The sequence below is a fragment of the Gavia stellata genome, chromosome 2 (genome assembly GCF_030936135.1).
Source record: "Gavia stellata isolate bGavSte3 chromosome 2, bGavSte3.hap2, whole genome shotgun sequence".
In the NCBI taxonomy this organism is placed as follows: Eukaryota; Metazoa; Chordata; class Aves; order Gaviiformes; family Gaviidae; genus Gavia; species Gavia stellata.
Window position 1 is genome coordinate 71,736,058 of NC_082595.1, and position 19,693 is coordinate 71,755,750.

Below are 19,693 nucleotides of genomic sequence, written 5' to 3' on the forward strand. Positions count from 1 at the left end.
CTATTTTAGAGTTCTTGAACTGATAGAACTTGGACTGTACTGGGTAGAAATCTCCAGATGTGTATTTTATCAACAGCCTTTGCCTAGGGTGCTGTGTATGTGGTAAGATATTTAACTCATCGAGTGCACTGTTGACATTGAGAATTTGTAGCCATTATTTTGGTGGGGTTTTTTTTTTCTATCTGAGGAACTTGAGGAGGAAATTTTAAGTGAACAGATATTTCTCCTTTGTGCAGATTTCCAGGTGTTCCTTGTACATGGAGATAAAAACTGGGTACTGTTCATGCTTTTCCACTATGAATGGAAGTTTTCAATTTCATTATTATACACTTAGAGGATCTGATAGTTCTGTGCTATTGCTTAAAGAGAACGACAGTCATTGAAAGCAAGTTCTGGATGGCTGAGTTTTACCAACTGCCTCCAGTAATACTACTTCTTCGTTAATGCTCACAGAGCTGTCAGGTAGCAAGCAAAAAAGTAATTGAAGTTTGTTGAAGAGGGCGGGGCGGGAAGAGAAGTACATGTGCATGCTATACAGGTGTTGCTTCTTGGTTTGTTCCTTATTAGCCATTTCACACAAACTAGCAGAGTATTTCTGATGAATCTTTTTATATATCTAACTGTTACATTAGATATCTATAAAAACATGTTTATATGAAATATGTTTATATGTCTAAACTGGTCAATGTTATTTCTTAACAGACTGTTGCATGAAAGAATGCAAAGGTTGAAGGAGCAAATAAGCAGTCTTTCCAGAAAAAAGGCCTTCAGGCCTCCAGCCCCACCCTACGATTGCTTATACCAGGAGGCTCACCAGTACATCAACAGCATAGCACGGGTTTCTTCAGTCCAAGATCTTTTAGCCCGCCTTCTGCAGTTCCTTCGTGGGGAAAGACCTAAATCACTCCAGGCAATACAAAACCTGTTAAATGAAGAAGCATCATGGCAGCAATCACACCATCATTTTAGAAAACACCTGGCAGAGGAGTATGGTGTATTCCCCGATGCCATCATTCCACTGCAAGCTGCCATCTTACAGCTGCAACATGGCATGCGATTAGTGGCTTCTGAAGTTTATACAGTGCTCAAAAGTTTTGTGCGTCCAGCTGATCTGACCAACCTCCTCACTTCTTTGTTGACATTTCCTTCTATTGGCCATGCCTTCCCCACTTACTTTGCCCGTGCAGAAATTTTATGCTCGGTGAATTCAGTTGAAGTCCTTCATGGGCTTAAAAAGTTTTCTCTGAGGCACTCTGAAGGAGAATCTGAGGGAGTAGAGCAGCCTTGCCCAACTCTGGAACAGCTCCTAGTGAATGCTTTGTTGCATCTTCGATGCCATGTACTATCCAGAGGAGAGATGGACCAGAAATCTCTGCAGCTTTTTAGACATCTGTGTCAGGTAACATCTGAATGTCAGTGGCCAGGTTTCTTGCACTGAACCTTGTCCCCAGGACAGACATGGATCTGTTAAAGTGGGTCAAGAGGAGGGCCACAAAAATTGTCAGAGGGCTGGAACAGAGGGCTTTCTTTTGCGAAGAAAACCTGACAGAGTTTGGGTTGTTCAGCCTGGAGAAGAGAAGGCTCCATGAAGACTTTATCGTGGCTTTTCAGTATATCAAGGCAGTTTATAAGGACAGAAAGAGACTTTTTACCAAGGCTTGTAGTGATAAGACAAGGCACAACAGTTTTAAACTGAAAGAGAGTAGATTTAGATTGGACATAAAGAAGAAATTTGTTTATGATGATGGTGGTGAGACACTGAAACAGGTTCCCCAGAAAAACTGTGGATGCCCAATCCCTGGAAGTGTTCAAGGTCAGGTTGGGCAGGGCTTTGAGCAACCTGGTCTAGTGGAAGATGTCCATGCCCATGGCAGGGAGGTTGGACTTAGATGATCTTTGAAGATCCCTCCCAACCCAAACCATTCTGTGATTCTGCCTTGATAATTGTCAGTATAATGTTCTTAAACTTTTCTTTTTCTTTCCATTGAATTGATAAAAGACAATTTTAACATAATCTAAAATACTGGATTAACTTGTTGGGATTTACCAAGACATAAAATCATAGCCTGTAATGGTTACCAAATATTTTATTTATTAAAAAAAACAACAAAACCCAAAAGCACACAAAAAACAAAAACAAACTTTGTAGATAGTTTCTTTTATAAAATGGTTGAAAAAGGAGACTAGAACTTGGCCAGGCACTCCATTGCATACTGTTTTCTGTGCTTTTTCCTTATTGGTTTGTTGAGAGGGCAATTTACAAATCTTCCTTCAAGTTAGATGGCTTTGATTTATACTGTTGTAGACTGTAGAGGAGGAGAGAGCCAAACAAGATAGATGCTGCCCCTTTGATGAAAGATGAGGTGATGTTAAACATTAACTTGTGTAAAACCATGCTGTTTTGTGTTTCCGTAGGCAATTATAAATGAATGGGATGAACAGGAACGCCGTACCCAAGAGCAGGAGGCAATGCAACGCAGTCTGTACAGATACAGAAGTAAAAGTCATGGGAAAGGACGGAGTGAGGAAGAAGAGGAAGAAGAAGAATTTAGGAGGAGATTTCCCCTTCATGAAAAGGTAGCAACTGTAATGAAATACAGAAATGATGTCTGAAGTAGCTCCTGAAAAGGCATGCTATAAGTAAAATGAGATGAGGTTTTTTCCTTCAGCCAAAAGAAAAATATGCATTAAATTTTGATAGAAAGGTATTAAGTACTGTGCTTTTAGTTTATTTTCCTTTCTGCTTGTAGAAAGTTTTTGGAATTAACTTCTGGACTTGAACTGTACTGTGGTTCAGCTTGAATAATCCCAAGTTACTGAATGACAATATCATTAGTTATTTGTTGTAAAATTCTGGAGTTTGATTCATTTAGCAAGTAAGGTCTGCTGAGGTTTAATTACCTCTGAAGAAGGCTAATCTCATTGATTAAATAAAGCTGTGAGATTTTTTCAAATTTAACTGGCCTGCATTACTGAACAATTTTTGAAGTGTGTCTTCACCGAGTCATGTTGTGCAGTACAGAAATCCACGAGACAATTATGAGCATCAGTGTGTTGTTGGGATGTAATAGTTCAGATCTTCAAGCAACCAAACAGCATCAAGGTGGTTTATCAGCAGATAAGACTGCTGCTGCTTTTTCTGAACGAGGTTTAATAGGCAGCAGCTCAGGGGCCACTGTACTGCACTCTTGCCTGCTGTGGTTATGCCCCTTAATTGTTTTATTCACCTGTGTTCTGTTTCAGACTGACATCTTGAGCTGTGAGGTAGGCAGTGTGTCTATATAGTGCCAGCTCCAAGTCATTAGCACGTTGTCACAATACCGAAAAGTGCAAGAAGTGTAGTGTGGAGGGGAGGCGTTAAAGGAAGAAATTATAATTGACCTTTGATTATCCTGTAATTTGCAGGATTTTGAAGATATCACAGCTCAGGCAAGCCTAGAAGAAAAAATGGAAACTGAAGATCCATTGGAAGACCAGCTGGAAGTTGATAGAGCCCTTTTGTCCAAGAGTTCTATGCAAACAGTAATGATGGTTCATCAACAGTTGTGTTTAAACTTTGCTCGATCCCTGTGGTATCAACAGAGTCTGCCTTCTCATCAAGCCAAACATTATTTCAGTACATTTATTTCCTGCTATCAGACTGGTGCATGCCTGGTGTCACAATTCTATCCTTTAATTGGTAAGATTGCTAGCAATATTTCAGATGTGCAGGTTTAGCTTTGTAATGATTTGTTTCAAATTAATTGTATTGCAGGTCAAGAAACAGACCTATTGTGGGGAAAATGCGCAAATACCAATTTTCTTTTGATTTTTATTCTTTTATGGATTTTTTTTTTTTATTCCATTTGTTAATATATTAAGACCAACACCGGCTAGGAATAAACTGAATCTACTCAACTAAGTGAAATTTTGATCACTTGCATCTGCATAATCCTGTGGAAGACAATGCACTTGCAGAAATTTCCCAGAATTAAAATTTGCAATTAAGTTCACAAAAGAATTGGTTTACATGGAGCTTCTATAATTAAAAAAAAAAAGTTGTTTTTTTTTTTTTCCCCTGAATTTTGGCACACTAGATGTGTAAATCATTATAACAGTGTGCAAGACCTCAGGGTCATCACCTCTCAAAGCAAATGTATACTTCAGTTTTTATCTAATAAATGCGTATGTGTGCAGTTAAGAAGAAGCAGATAATGCAACAGGGCTGCTGTTTCTACAGTAACTTATTTTGGTGTTCATACCTGAGGTGTAATATATCAGATTTTGTGTGTGTTTTTGATTACTTTTTCACAGAGCCTTGTTACTAATTTTGTAGTAAATATGTCCTTGATGTGAATTTATGCACAGAGGAACTGTGGTCTTCTGACAGGATCACAGCCCACCTTTAGGATGCTGATTTTACTTCTATACGAAAATTTAATAAAATAGAGGATGTAAACTTTAAGTGTGTCTCTCTTCTCCCATACTTATGTCCAATTGCTTATGTGTGGCATATTTGTATATCCTTGTAATATATAACATGCTAAGGCTTGCGATACAGGAAAAAACACTTTTTCTATTCAACTGAAAAAAGAATTAATAGCATGTGTGATGTCTTCCTTTTTTTGCTTCCTAGGTGCTGAAATGAATGATAGTCTTTCGGGAAGCCAACTTCTAGTTAGCACTCTTCTTCACAATACCTTTTTTGAGGAATTAACTTCAGATCTTGTGCTGCAGCAAGATGGCCCATATGACTTTTACCAACATCCTAATATTCAGCAAGTCCGACAGTGCCAACCTGTACTTGATAATTTTGCCAAAGAAGTAAATGGATTACTGCAGGAATGGCCAGAGCATCCAGTACTTGTGCAGGTAAAGACACCTCAACAGATGTTTGGGGAAAACTGGAGCATTTTAGAATTGCATTTGTGTGTAAATATGTGTACAGATATGCATAGACATGTGCATGCATACACTTGCCTAGATGTTGTCTGTATTACTTATGCAGATGTTTTGAAGTCAGACCTGTTTCTTCTTAAGAGGTATTGGGTATTATTAGCTGTTCTCTTTTAGTTATGAAATGTTAAGTGGTATTCACTGCCTATGCTGATCTTACAGCTTTAGGCAATCTTCAGCCTACCATATCTCAAAGATGCTTGAGGTCTTTTGCTTTTTGGGCTCCTGTTTTTTCCCAAAATGCTTTCTTTCATAGTGCTTTAAAATGGCTATCTTTGGTCCCATTTATGGTGCCTGTGTGGCCCTCAGATTATATTTCTTAGAGTAACGCAGAAACTCAGAATCAATTGGGACTCTTTGCACTAGGTCATTTGTGCTCCCTTGCCTGAGTGCACTGCCCTTCACTGAACTACCAGTGAGCTTATCCTAAAACAAGGAAGCAGTTTAAAATAAAAAAAAATATTCTTATCTCTTGCAGAGGAAAGTTATGCTAATACAAATTAGCTTAACTTCATGACTGCTTCTGTTGAAGATCAGTTACTATAGGTTGAATGCTTGTTTTTTATTCTGCAGCTGTTAGTTGTGATGGACAGAATCCGGAGTTTTCCTCTCTCTTGTCCTCTCTCAAAGTTCCTGAATGGCTTGGAAATTCTTCTTGCAAAGGCACAGGTAAAAAAAAGAGCTAAGGGAAACTTTTATTTTCTCTTTTACGTTTCCTTATTTGTATTGGTACCATGATAAAAACAACTGAAAGCTGTCTGCTTGCCAGGATTTGGGGAAGTGAACTTGCTCCATGATGTAAGTTTAAGGAGTAGAAATGTAATCCAGAGTCCTGCGTGGGTCTTTCCATGCAAAGACTAATTTCTGGCTTTGTAAAAAGGTGAATTTTTTTTTTAATTTCTTTTTTTCCTCCCCTCAGGACTGGGAGGAAAATGCTAGTCGAGCTTTGTCCTTGCGAAAACATCTTGATTTGGTCACACAACTGATTATTCAGTGGCGTAGATTGGAGTTGAAGTAAGAACTGTCCTTCCCTACTGCTTTTTCTCGGATACTGTAAGCTTCCATCATCTCTGTACGGAGACACATTCATTCCAGTGCAGATTTGCATTAATCATGGAACATGCTTCTGTGTGTCTATCTGTCCTAGTAACAATGTGGGGGGAAATAAAACCCTCAAAAAGTAGCAACTGTACTGCCTCATGTCCAGCCTATGGTGACCCTATGTATATGCCTCAGGAGGAGTAGATGCAGGACAGATAACTACAGTACTTCATCCTAATATTTTCCCAGTGTTCTCCTGTTTTCTTCCTAGGGTTTACTGAGCCTACAGTGTTTTGTCTATTTAACAACCCCCATTAAATTTTCCTTCAAATTATTGCCCAGTCTCTTCTTAAGACCATGTAAAACTTTTTTATCCACAGTATGTCATGATCAGGAATTCCACAAGTCTACCTCAAGTATTGTGAAAAGAAACTTTTGAACCTGGCTCTGGTGTTGTTTTACTGTCCCTAGTTCCTGCATTTCTTCTCTCATATTTAATAATAGTGGCAAAGCAGTGATCCTCAAGAGTTGGTTATATATTAAGCATATGTGCAGATTATTCCATCCTGTAAATTTTTCCTTTAGTTTAGTAGAAACAGAGAATAAAGTTTGTGTTTTGAAGCCCAAACTATACCCACAATATTTTTGCTTTATTTTTTTCTTCTCTCCCCTTCCTTATTGTTTCCAGTTGCTGGTCAGTAAGTTTGGACAATATTATGAAGCAGCATGAAGAGAAATCCACAAAGCACTGGTTCTCAATCTATCAGATGATTGAGAAGTATGTTCAGGAACAGACAGAGGCAAACACAGAATGTAAGTGGTATCCTTATATGAATGTGTGATGCAGTTTCAGCAGTTACTAAGGATGCATAATTAAGGTCCTAAATGCCAGAGTTTGACAATGCACTTTCAGGTGTAGTTCTTGTTCCCTTTGCCCTACAAGAAATTCCATGACTGTATAGGGTCTTCCATATAGAGTGAACTTCGCTTGGTATTTATTTCTGGAACCACCTGTGTCTCTCACAGGGCCAACACTGTAAGTGGTGTAAAGAAAAAAGATGTCTGTAAAAAGCATCTAAAAGAAGGTAGAACTGTCGTAACTGTATGTCGTGCACATATAAACATTTCAAACAGATTTGGGGGGTAGGAGGCCTCCAACTGCGCCTTGGAAAAGGCACCTCATTTTTTTTTAATTGCACGAAGCATAATTCATATCCCAGCTGAACTGCTTTTAACATTCTGTATAAAGTCTAAAGAATTCCTACAGTAAGTATGTTTTGGTACATACTGTTCTTAGCAAATCTGTCTGCAGGTGTTCATGTTACATAAAATAGGGGAAAGAATGTAGCGCTTAGTCCCTTGCCTCCCCAAAATTTAATGAAATTGCAGATGAAAATAGTGTCCTCTGGCATGAGGCAGGGTTTTTCCAATCTCATGACTAATTAATGCACTTACTTGATGAGCTTCAGATCCTTGGGTTATTTTACATCTCCAAGTGAACAGCATGTTGTCTTCCATAGGTAATGCTCTAAAGACACTGTATTCCCTACCAGATTCTTCCAAGATCTATTTCTGTCCTTATGATTTTGAGGAGTTAAGGAACCGGCAGTGACTAACTTGTAGTATGGCTCATCATAACTGAAAAAGCCATTCATTCATAGAGAATAGCAAGTATTCTTTAAATACCTGATGCACTCTGAAATTGGACATGTAGCTGGCCTCCTTGGTTGCTATCTTTCTGCTGCCTTTCTTGTTCCCTCTTCTTTCTCGCAGTGTGTTGTTTGTTGGTTTTACTTATTGTTAAATAAGAATTCTTGCCCCCCACGCCCCTTTCCTATTTTGTTTTGAACCTTTCCTAATAGAGACCTGATATTTAGTTGGAAGTTGATAAAAAGCAGACAACAATTTTCATGTAGAGGGTTTTTATTTGTTGTTGTTTTCTCCCCTTTTCCTTCTAAATTTCCAGTGCAATGTTCAGAAACTGAGCAAATGGATCTGAAAATGCTGGTTAGCACACTACAAGCTTTCATTGAAGGATCCACGCTGGGAGAGTTTCATGCACGACTTCAAGCACTGCTGGTTTTCCACTGCCATGTCTTGCTGATGCCTCAAGTAGCAGAAAAGGGTAGGTTGTTAGCATTACATGTGTTGAGTCTTCTTTACAACAACCTGATCATCAGGTATCCAGGACTTTCCAAACAGATCACTAAGCTCATAAATACAACGCAAGCCTATGCTGCTGTTTTTCCCGTTTTCATGAAGAATACTGTTGATCAGTGTACCCCATCTTTTGATGTTGCTAAGCTTCATGATTACAAAAATGTGGGATGCATTTCTTCTTTTGATACTGAATAATATCCTGTTTTAAAAGAAGCTTGTTATTGTTTGTCCCTTCTAGATGTTCTGTGCAGCATCCTGTGGAATCTACACAATTATTATAAGCAGTTTTCAGAGTGTGTTGAGGCAAGAATCACTGAACTTCGTCAACCTATAGAAAAGGAACTTAAGGTAAAAGGAAACTTCGCTCAGACAATATACTGATCTAATCAAAGGAACAGTGGAGCAGATACTATTTGAATTTGTGTATAATAGCTCTGGCCACTGAAATCCCTACTATACTTCACATTTTCTTTGGCAAGAATTTATTTTTGAGGTGGGGGGTTGATGGAAGTTTTTAATGTTTGGTCAGTCCATTTAGCCATGGAGGTTTCTACCCAGTAGTGAAGCCCCTTTGGATTTCACAGCATTGGGCTATGCAGCAGTTTTAGCGTAAACACGTATATTAATAGAATAAGATGCCTATGCAATAATTTGCTCACTTACTAAAATTGTCTTGCATTTTAAGACCACCAGATCATCATAGGTGATCAGCTTTAAAGATCATCTTTTATATGCAAATACTTCATTGTATTTATATAAGTAATCCCACTGAGTATTTATTTTCTTAATAGGAATTTGTGAAAATTTCAAAGTGGAATGACGTCAGCTTCTGGGCTATAAAACAATCAGTTGAAAAAATACGCAGGTAACTCAGAGCTTGGAATTAAGCTCCATATTTGGAACCTTCCTTCTAGATGATTTCTCTATGGTGTTAAATTTGACTGCAAGAATATTTCTTCCGCTCATAACACAGTGGAAACATTTATTTCCAGCAGCTGAGAGATTTCCAGGACTATAAAACCCAGTAACATTTTTGCTTTCCTTTGGTCATTAGGACCCTCTTTAAATTCATGAAGAAGTTTGAAGTTGTTCTGGATGAGCCATGTCGGCCTGCCTTGGTGGAAATTGGTAAGGAAGAGCAGCTGGACTGCTTGCAAAAGCAGGAAGAATCTGAGAACAGAGAGACCAGAGTTCAGAGGCTAAACAACACATTAAGAAAAATACTGTCTGCTAGAACAGATGTTACCAAGGTGACTGTATTCTTTATTCTAAGTGTGGGAAGGATATTTTCTCTATTCTCATCTATATGTTGCTTTTCACTGATTTATGCAGAAAAATCTTACATAAGTGTCAAATCTGTTGAATGTATCATCAACTTTTTGGTCTTGCTTGTTTTCAGTGTTATGAAACACTGCAGATGGGTGGAAATGCAGCATGGAAAGACAGGAATGTTCTGTATTGATTTGGCACAATATCTATGCTCTAATATAGAGATGATAGCAGTTACACATTTCATCTCCCAAGTTGCTTGCATATTGTCTGCAGCAATTTGTTACTTCCCTACTAGTGCAGTAATATGGACTGAGGGTTGAAATTATTATTACCCTTTTTTTTTCTAAACAAGGACCCAGACAAATGAGCGTGTAGCTGTAGGATTTGTGTGTATATAAGCCCTGATTAAATATAACATTACTTTGAGCTTGAATCCTGATAGGGGAATGCACTACATTGTCATATGTTTGGTGTTGTCTGACAGCTTGTATACTGCAAACATTTGCCTTGGACTAGCTGATATGTGGTAAATCCTACCCCACAGTGCCACAGTTTAGTGTGTCTCTAGTTAAGTTGTCCAGCTCAGAGAGGAAGTCAACTAATTTTCTTCCTGAAATAGAATCCTATTCACATCCATTAGTTTTTATTAATAAGATGCAAGGAGACAATCGTAACTCATTAGAATTTGGGGGTGAGACAGAAATACTCTGTTACTCTCAGCTCCAAGGCTTTGTTCAGTTTCTTCAGACCAGGAGGGTGGCTGATCTTGCTCTTGTCCTGTGACAGTTGGGAGGGTAGAGTGAGGAGGCAGAAATCTGATGTAAATCTGATGTGTTTGGTTGGGTGTTCGCTTGGTTGGTTGGTTTGCAAGCCTGTTACTGATTGTTAACAGGGTTGTTGGTTTCACTTGTTGCAGTTTCATGTTGTCTTCATTCCTTAAACAGGATGCATGCAAACTGAAATTGAACAAAGCCTTTGGATATGCTGGGGGATTACTTCTGTTATTAAATAATTTCTATTTGCATGCTGGTTTTGTTGTTCTTTTGCAGTGCAATTAAATTTTTGTCTAGTGGAAAGTAAGTGATGGTGTTCTTATCTAACGCCCTGAGGGCATTAGTCATTAGGTTAACTTGTCTTTGAGCTTGTAATGCTGAGGAAACTGACCTGAAGCAGTGATAACCTCTATGAAAGAGGTCATGACAAACACCTAAGAGAGTAGGATTGTAGCATCTTCCATTTTGTTTGGACATGCATATTTTGTGATTTTTTTCCTCAACTGTTGGTGCTGAACTCTTCAAAGGATCACATGGGCATGTTTTGGGGTTTCAGATGAATACAGAATTTAGCCCTTACTTTTGCAGCTATTTACTCTTAATGGTCAAATAAGACAGCTTTGAGTATGTGTGTAATTGGACTGTTTCTTTCATTTTTTTTCCTCAGAGGGCACTCCCAGAAGAATGTCAGGATGGCATTGCATTTCATGCAGAATCTCTTCAGTATCGTCTGCCTAAGCTTACTAAAAAAATGAAGAAAATGTGTACAACAGTTACAGAAAATAATTCATTCTTAAGTCTGGTGGAAAATCTTGACCAGTTCACAGGTTAAGTATTCTTGTGATTTCTATACCATAATTGACCCCTGTAACATAAATGGAACAAATCAGGAAAAAATGTAGATACATAGTTCCCTTCCCAGACTATCTTCTCATGGCTGCTTTGTGTACGTTAAATTTTCACATCTCTTACTTTCCCTGCTGTCTTCTATACAGGTGGTATCATTGTTTCTGTAGTTGAACTGCAAAATTTAACATTTGATCAGACAGCAGATAAGGAGAAGCAGAAATCAGAGGCAAAGCATATTCAGATGCAAAAGCAACGGGCTTTGTCAGATCTCTTTAAAAGCCTTGCTAAAACAGGTGAGCTTTGACTAAAAATGTGCTTGGTTTAAAAATACACAGTTCTTGAGCATTTGACTGTTTTTGCCAATACATCTAACCACACCATAATACCGTGTTCTTGAAGTCATTGAGCCACTAATACATAGAAGCATTTAAGTCTTTCTCTTCATCTGTTGACTATGAGGCCTAATGTGTTAGCTCTTTCAAATACCTTCTATTCTTACATTCCATTGGATGTACAACAGTAGCTTTTCTGAAGCAGAAATCTACTTTATCTCCAGTCAGAAGTCACTGCCCAGCTTTCAGAAACAAGAGGGAAGCTTATTATCTTGTATCCATTCTCTGATCCAGAACCAAAATTAAGTTAGCTGATTAGAATGAGAGCCCATCTCTTAATTGACAGACTGGCAGAGATCAGATTGGCAGAGGTGTGGCTGAGCCATGGAGACTGAATGGTCTATTGATGGGAATTGTTGGAGGCACTCTGTTCAGCAGCCCAGGCTCCATTGCTCCCCTTGCTAGTCTTAAGGTAGAGGGCCTACCCAAACTATTATTTGCTGCCTTCTCCTTTGGTGTTATGTTAAATTATTCATCAAGTGTTCTTAGTCACTGAGCAGTTTAGAAACCAGCAGAAGTAAGCAGTCTAAGCAGTCTTGTTAAATAAACAGCTGGTGGACAGCACTCTACTAAGTCATAGGCGGAAGTAGAAATTAATGTAACTTTGCCATATTTTTTTCTTCTTTTTTGAAGAGAGTTTAGTGTTTTGGTGCTTCTCTTGGAAGCTATAGCTTCTGGCCTGCGGTGATCCTAAGAACCTAAAAAAAAAAAATATTAATAATCTATTGCTCATGGTTGCAGAAAGAAGCTTGGAAACATGAAGTTAAGGATTCCAAGAAGACGTGATTTTCATAACAAACTAACTCAAAGTGTCACAACCTTGCAAAGTAAATGAAAACAAAAACATCTTAAATGCTTTCTGGGAGGTGGGAGGAGGCTTCAGTTGTAGTTTTGAGTGTTTGTAGTTTAAGCTACTTAAATGAGTTGATGTGTGTACTGGGTAAATGGTTCCCAGAAGATTAAGGTCTTGTATTTAGATGACTGCAAACACAGGTGACTCTAAGTGGGAGGTTTCCAGCATATACACTTTTCCGATGTTCGGCGTTTTTTGCACCCACTGGTGGGCAAGGGAATATCTGCCATTGCTGCCCTGTGAAGTTTGTGCTGGAGGAATGACATACTGTAATGATTTAATTAACACAGGGGATTTGAATTCTTTACTGGGCTCTGTCTTTGATTTCAGGTGACACCTTTACCCTCCTCATTCATCAGCCTTTTCATGTCTTAAAAATGAAGTGATGATCCCTAACTCAGCTTTCTTAAAGGACCAGGAGCAGTGAAAAGTGTTGCTCTTAAGACTTGCTCTCCATTTTGTTTGGAAAAATGGCAACATAACCCAAATAGCTAATGAGTATTTCTTATAGACTCTGCTTACCTTCAGGATACTTTGAAAGCAGAGTTTTAATTGACTTGAGAGAAAAGAGCATGTTTAATCCAGTTTTAAAAATAGCTAAAATAACAACCTTAAGACTGAGTTTTAAAAGTACATAGCTGTAACTTTCTTAGGCTGTAGCTTGCCTTACAGGTTCAACGATTTTTGTTTTTTCTCTTGGCCGCCACCACCAACCTCCTTTATACACATAGGTCTTATGTCTTATTTCAGCTGTGTTCTTCAGCTATGTTCAGCTGAAGATAGCTAAGCTACGATGCGTTCTTACATTACAAAACTTGCAGCATGTTCAAAGACTTGTCAAAATCAGACAGCATCAGGGAAAAAAAATACATCAGAAGATTTTATATCTTGATACCAACTGTATGAATGACATTTTTCATATAAAAGAATGACGGCATAAAAGGATGTATGTTCAAATGTCATTCCAGGTTTGTCATACCGGAAAGGTCTTTCCTGGTCCCGTTCAAAAGACTATCATGAAGTACTCTACCTACGTCCACTGGACTTGCGTAGTGCATTAGGTGTAGTAAATTGTACACGTGAACTGGATACCATGTATGTACACAGTATTTCTAACCCTTAGATTGTATGAATTGCAGCTATAATATATGGAATTTATTGCATGTGGATTTAGACTGGAATTTCTGGACTGTAATTCATTTAGGATTTTACATATTCCCTTCCCTTCCTCCCATTACTTCTCAGTTTGAAAATCCTATACTTACTGTACTGGCATGTATAAGTGAGTGAGGGGTTTGTTTGACTTTTTTTTTTAATTTGCGCTTTTGACAGCTCTACCCTCCATTTCATTGCTTCTGTGAATTAGATTTAAATTAGCCCTCCACTGTCCAGCTTCGCCTGGGATGCTTTGCTGGCATCATATTAGAATGTAGACTGCTAATGATTTTATTAAAGATGAGTTGTAATTTACAGGGATTACTTAATTGTTTTGTCTTCATTGAATAATGGGATTTTTCAGGAGAAAATACATAGACTTCAAAGTGGGCATTTCTAGAAAAACTTACCTAGAGAAAAGATGTTCTTTCAGATGTTTCTCTGTTTTTCTGGCAGCAAGTGATTTTTGTCATTGAGACATGCTGGTTATTGTCCTCCTCAGATGCAAAGGTTTAGTTTTATAATATCTTTCATCAAGGTCAAAATAAAGGCTTCCCTATCAAGCTGGATTTAGCTGCGTGGGGGGAAGAAAAAAAAACAACACACTATTTACACATTAAACGATATTCAAAGGTAGAGATTTTGCTGCTATTGCTTAGGGTTTCCTTAGAGTTTAATTTTAAAATTAAATGTTTTCTTAAGACTAGAATACTTGTGGAGAAAATAAAGAACTACAAGATCAATGCATTTGCAAAATAACAAATTGTAAGCAAATTTGTTAGGTTGAAGAGCTGACCTGGTGGTTCCAGTGTGCTGAGGTACTGAAATTGTATACCTGTCTAACATCAGGCTTTTTTTGTGCTCTGTCAGGTTGCTGTCAGAGATTTCTTCTGCCTGGGATGGATGCCAGAAGTACTTCTATCGGTCACTTGCACGCCACTCTAGACTTCAGACAGCATTGTTAGCACCGGCCAAGGTAAAAACACTGAAGTAAAAATAGAAATCCTACTTCTGTTAACTTTATTTTACCAGCTTGGACTGAAATTTTCTAGTAGTAAAAAGGTGGTGTGAGATAATGCTATGTTCTGTAATACAATACAAAATACGGTATTTTGGGACCAATTGTTAAATGCAGCATTTTAAAACCTGTTGTTTTATGAATGAACAGTATCAGTTTAGTGAACTAAGCTAATGATCTGTTCAATGTACAGTATCTTTTCATCCCAACATATCCCAAATTGCTGCTACTTTTGCATGAAGGAAATGCCTGAAATGCTGAATTAAAACTTGTTAGGAAAACAAAAGCAGGTTTAGTTGGTGCTCATGAAAAAAGTTAGTTGAGATTTATAATTGGGCATAACTGGAGCCTGTATCTAACACAAAAAGCGCTGATATATTCCTTTGCTTAAAATCTGGTCTAAAATCAGTAGAGGGAACAAATGAGCTCTGCCAAATCAGTACCACTTTTCCAGTATTCCAGGAAAAAGGGATCTCTTCCAGATGCTCTTCCTCTCACTGTGCTTCACCCCTTGTTTTACAACATGACCTTGTCAAACATCACAGCTGATAATGGCCATAAATAACGGAACGTAGCTGTGATCAGTTTTGCTCTGTGTTGTGAACATTTATTCTAAGCTTTAAAATAGGATCCCATCTAATGAAAGAAGTGAAATTAATTGTCAGTAAATCTGGTAAAATGAATTGTGGGAGTAGTTTTAGCAAGGGTCATGAATGTAAAAATTTAGGCTGGTATCTCTGTAGATCTTAATCATAATTTATGTAAGGTAGCTTTACTATTAGAGCTAAATTCCTGATAAATATGCTGCAGTGGAGTGCAATTTAATACGACTGTTGTTGCAGAAGTTACTTGAAAATCAAATTTGTATGCAGGATATTTGGAAGATGCAGAAAAATGAAGATGGGGAAACTGTAATAACTATAATTTTTGTCTGCATTTTAAGACTTGTTCAATTAAACCATAACCTTTCAGCCTGCTCAGTGAAATGAAATGGAAGCACAGAGAATGCCATTGTCTGCTTATTCATCTACTGTTCCCTCCCACTTTTTCTGTGTCTGTTTTCTTTAGGATATTGGACTAGGTAGCATTGAACGATGCAAAGGGTTCACTGCCCACCTCATGCAAATACTTGTCAGACAGAGACGATCTCTTACTGCATTGACAGAACAGTGGATCTTACTGAGGTATTTTGCTTTTTTGAACATTTAAATATTGGCAAGGAGTTTGACAGTAAGCAATTCAGTTTAGAAAGATGGAAAAGAAGGTAGAAGAAAATAAAATTCTTCCCCCTGCTTCCCTGTTTCTCTCCTCTCCTCAATTAAGCCTAGATAGAAAAGAATGGGGGGGTGGTGCAGAGGGGAGGGCAAAACCAAGGGGTTAGATATTGTTTATCTTGTCATTGCAGCCAATATTCTGGAATCAGAATAATTTGGGAAAACAAGTTAGGCATACATGAAGACCATGAAATAATTACTGTAGTTAATTACACAGTTAAACCATTAAACCTATAGTTTGTTATATCTCTCTCATTTGGTAGTGGCCTAAGTTAATTTTGGCAATGTTCAAGTTTATTGGCTTGATCTGGAGCAAATAAATGATCTGGGTGGCACTTTCAGCCAATATGAAAAAAACGTAACAGCTTACAAAGAAAAATTCTAGAAAGGTGGGAGCTACTAGATCTTGTGTCAAAACTGTAAAAGGAAAAGCATGTAGGAAATCTTTCTTGATGTGATTTTTCACTCCATTGCTTGACTCATTAGTTTCACTGCAAACACCACTGTTCTGCATGTTTGTGCTCATCACTAATGTAATCCATAAAACTTCTTGAAATTAGGTCAGGAGCTATTTCCTTTGTACAGGGAAGGAAATCTAGACTAGAGATTACTAGTGCAAAATTTATATTAATCCTAGGAAACTTGGAAAAACAAACAAAACCACCCTCCCCCCCCCCCCCAAATAAAGAAAAGCCGAAAACAAGCTCCTCAACTTTACAGTTGCAGGAATAGTAAAACTTCTAAGATGCTTATCTGCATTGCTGTGACTTTCATTGCAAATCAGATTAATCATTTGTAATAAGCTGACTGTTACACAGCACTTTAGAGAACGAAGGTGTGTTACAATCTAATTTGCTTTATAATGGAGCAAAATGAACAATATTTGAGTATCAGGCCAGGAGTTTAAGGTTTGTTTGAAAAGAAGGTGTAGATTCTGAGAAATCTCACAAAGCCCTTTTTTCAGGACAACTCAAACATATGCAATAGAGAGCAAAATTCACTAATTAAACAAAACTTTTTTTTAAAAAATACTATCATCCTAGTTTTTCCAGAAAAAGTTGGACTCCCACTGAGTCCATATTATCTAGCTCTTTTATGAATTTAGTCTGAAGGTTGAGTTTTTAAAAAGGAAGTATAACATAAAACTCAGTGATTGTAACTTTTCCTTCTTTGTTCTTAACTAGGAACCTCCTGAGTTCTATACAAGAGATAGATTCTAGGTTGACTGCTGACAGTGAATATAATGTAGCGTTTCCTCCTCAAGACCATATTCAACACTGGACTGACAAACTACAGCAACTTTCCATGCAGTGCATGGTGGTTCTTGAGGAGCTGTCTTTGTTTATACAATGCTGCCCAAAAGAAGAGTTAACAAAGCGCAGTGACAATGAAAGGACAGATGTCAAAACAAACATTTTTCAGAGTTCAGGACCTGAAATGGGAAATGTTTTTACGGGAATACCTGACCTAATTCCCTCAGAGCTAAATCACTTGTCTCCAGTAACAACTGAGCAACTGCCTCCTGGATGCAGGATGCGAAATAAGGATCAGTTATGGCTGCAGCTAGCTACACAATTGACTGCGATGCTGGCAAATGTGAAGGCAATGAAAGCAGAAGTGGACAAAATAAGACAACAGTCATGTGAGACCTTGTTTTATTCCTGGTGAGTTCTACATGTACATGAAATTGAGTCTCTGTACGTTTTATGTTCATATAAGATGTGTGAACTCATCTTGAAAATGTTTGCCTATGCATATCTTAAAGTGTGTTCAGGTGCTCCTGAAGCTTGTTTCCGTTTGTTTTTCTTGCAAAATGCAGTGGCTGGCTTCTTAAACACATGTATGTGTCTTCTCCCAGTCCCCTGACAAGTCAGAAAAAAATTGGTCCATCTCAGCTTCTCAGTTTGTCTTTGGTCTCCTGGGATTTCATCCCCATAGCTCCTTAGTTAATGAGGTGAATTTCAAATGTCAATTTAATCAAGAAATTTTTATTTTAAAAGAAATCTGTAGCCTATTTAATAGTAATAATTCTTGTCTCATTTTTCTCTCCACTTCAAACATTGTGAGTATAAGTGGCACATCTGCTTGTTGTCAGATTCTTTATTTAGTAAGTTCAAGATGTAGATCAGCAGCCTCCCACTCATCTGTGCCTCAAATAAAAGGTTTAATCCTAAATTGAACTGTTTGTTCTTTCAGTATTAATAGTATTTCTTGTTGCAGGAGAGATTTTGAAGTTTGCACGTCAACTATGAGTTGTTTGCTGGAAGTCTCAGCTCAGTTACAAGGCATAGAGTCCCTATTTCTTCCAAATGGGGAAGACAGGCAAGCTGCAAATCAGATGGCCCTAATCAAGAGCCTAAAGTATATACAAGAAGAAGTTAATAACACTTCTGCAGATTTCACAGCCTGGAGAACACAGCTTCTTGCTTCCATGTCAAATTGCAGTGGTAAGGACAATTCTTCTCTGCCTGTTTTATAATTGAGATAAAGATATAAGAATTCATTAGTTTAGTTATTGCAGAAGATGGCTTCATGTTCATTCGGATATCCAGAAACACTTGATAAAATTAAAACTTGCAAAATTTAGTCCAGTCTTAACTTGTGCAGTAGTATTTTTTTTCCCCCTTAGTCACTGTTGATGACAGATCTTACACCGTAGCTGTAGGTCAGGAGTAGCAAGGAAATTTTAGTAGAACTATGTAGTAAAAATTGCATAGTGGTTATCATGCTTCTTGCATAGAGGAAACATAGTAACCTGTAATTTAATGTATTTCTATGTAAAACTGCCTGTGTTATGGTTCAAAAGGAAATCAGCAGTCAGATGAAGAGTTTGTGGAGAACTTCTCAGCAAACGTGGAAACCGTTATCCGTGTTGTTCTGTATGCCATCCAGTGCTTGGTAGAGAGAAAACAGGAGGATGGAAAAGAGGAAGAAAAATCTCCAGAGGAAAATGGTAAGTTTGTTAATTTACTTAAGGGGGAGGAGGAGAGTTTAAACTATGTAAACCTAAAAATTCCTTAAACTGTGTGTCTAGCAGAGGTACCAATACACAAGGAAAGTGCCATTTTAATAGAAGCTGTCTATTTAAGCAGATAGGATGGATATTTCTAGATTGCTTGCTATAACATTTTTACAATGTCTGATTTGATTTCCATATTTTTTATGTATTTCAAATAAAGAGGATGCAGCCTCATTTGATGTGATTAAAGCAGGACATATAACTAAGCTTTTGGATGAAGATCTCTCTGCTGATTTGGATTCTCTGCATGCGCAGAAAGCAATTTTAGCGGTTTCAGAACTCCTGGAGAACCTGAAATCTTATGGGGAAGATTACACTTCAGATAAACATAAGGTAAAATTGTTCTTCTCAAGAGTTTTTGGCTTAAGGGTCTCAAAAGATTTGGAATTGTGAACTTTGGTGGTTAAATGTGCATTGCTGCTTATTGTCCAATACCTTAGAACTAGAAACATGTGAAGAAATTATGGCCAAATATAGGTACTCTTCTGTAGTGCAAAAGCCAGGTGTTCCTTTAGTAAGAAGGAGAAGTTTTAGTTTTTGGGAAAATCTGGAAAAAGCTCCGGAAACTTTAGGAATTGTATTTAAACTCACCTACTGATATTTCTGGTTTGAGCATGTTTTGAGTGTCTATCATCAGCCTCTCTGAGGTGCATCTCAGTATGTACATAATCATGTTTGACAGCTGTTCTTTGGTTTTAACTGCAGTTCTTCAACCAGTCCTGCTATTTGCTGGTGCGTCTAAAGCCCATGCTCTGCAAGTATTCAGACCTTATCCTATTCTACCTCACTGTTTCCCTGGCATCTCACAGGAGTACTGGAAAACTGCTTTCTGTTCTAACTAGCATTTTTACAGAGCTTGCCCAAAAGGTAAGTTATTAGAGATAACAGTGTATATATGGTAAGCATATATTTAATGTATACAAAAGTCTTAAGTAGAAACTAAGCTGAAAGA

At 37.8% G+C, this 19,693-nt stretch overlaps 1 protein-coding gene across 1 annotated transcript in view; it reads left to right on the forward strand.

The window, feature by feature from the left end:
• Positions 1-19,693, forward strand: part of MDN1 (midasin AAA ATPase 1) — a 104,824-nt gene that overhangs the window by 67,681 nt on the left and 17,450 nt on the right. Inside the window, 21 exon segments of the mRNA XM_059827939.1 lie at positions 703-1,399; positions 2,416-2,577; positions 3,406-3,679; positions 4,616-4,851; positions 5,509-5,604; positions 5,855-5,949; positions 6,665-6,789; positions 7,955-8,101; positions 8,375-8,484; positions 8,928-9,001; positions 9,191-9,386; positions 10,849-11,008; positions 11,177-11,323; positions 13,244-13,370; positions 14,301-14,406; positions 15,517-15,632; positions 16,907-17,386; positions 17,943-18,169; positions 18,529-18,675; positions 18,902-19,074; positions 19,447-19,608. Coding sequence (XP_059683922.1) covers positions 703-1,399; positions 2,416-2,577; positions 3,406-3,679; positions 4,616-4,851; positions 5,509-5,604; positions 5,855-5,949; positions 6,665-6,789; positions 7,955-8,101; positions 8,375-8,484; positions 8,928-9,001; positions 9,191-9,386; positions 10,849-11,008; positions 11,177-11,323; positions 13,244-13,370; positions 14,301-14,406; positions 15,517-15,632; positions 16,907-17,386; positions 17,943-18,169; positions 18,529-18,675; positions 18,902-19,074; positions 19,447-19,608 — 4,057 coding nt within the window.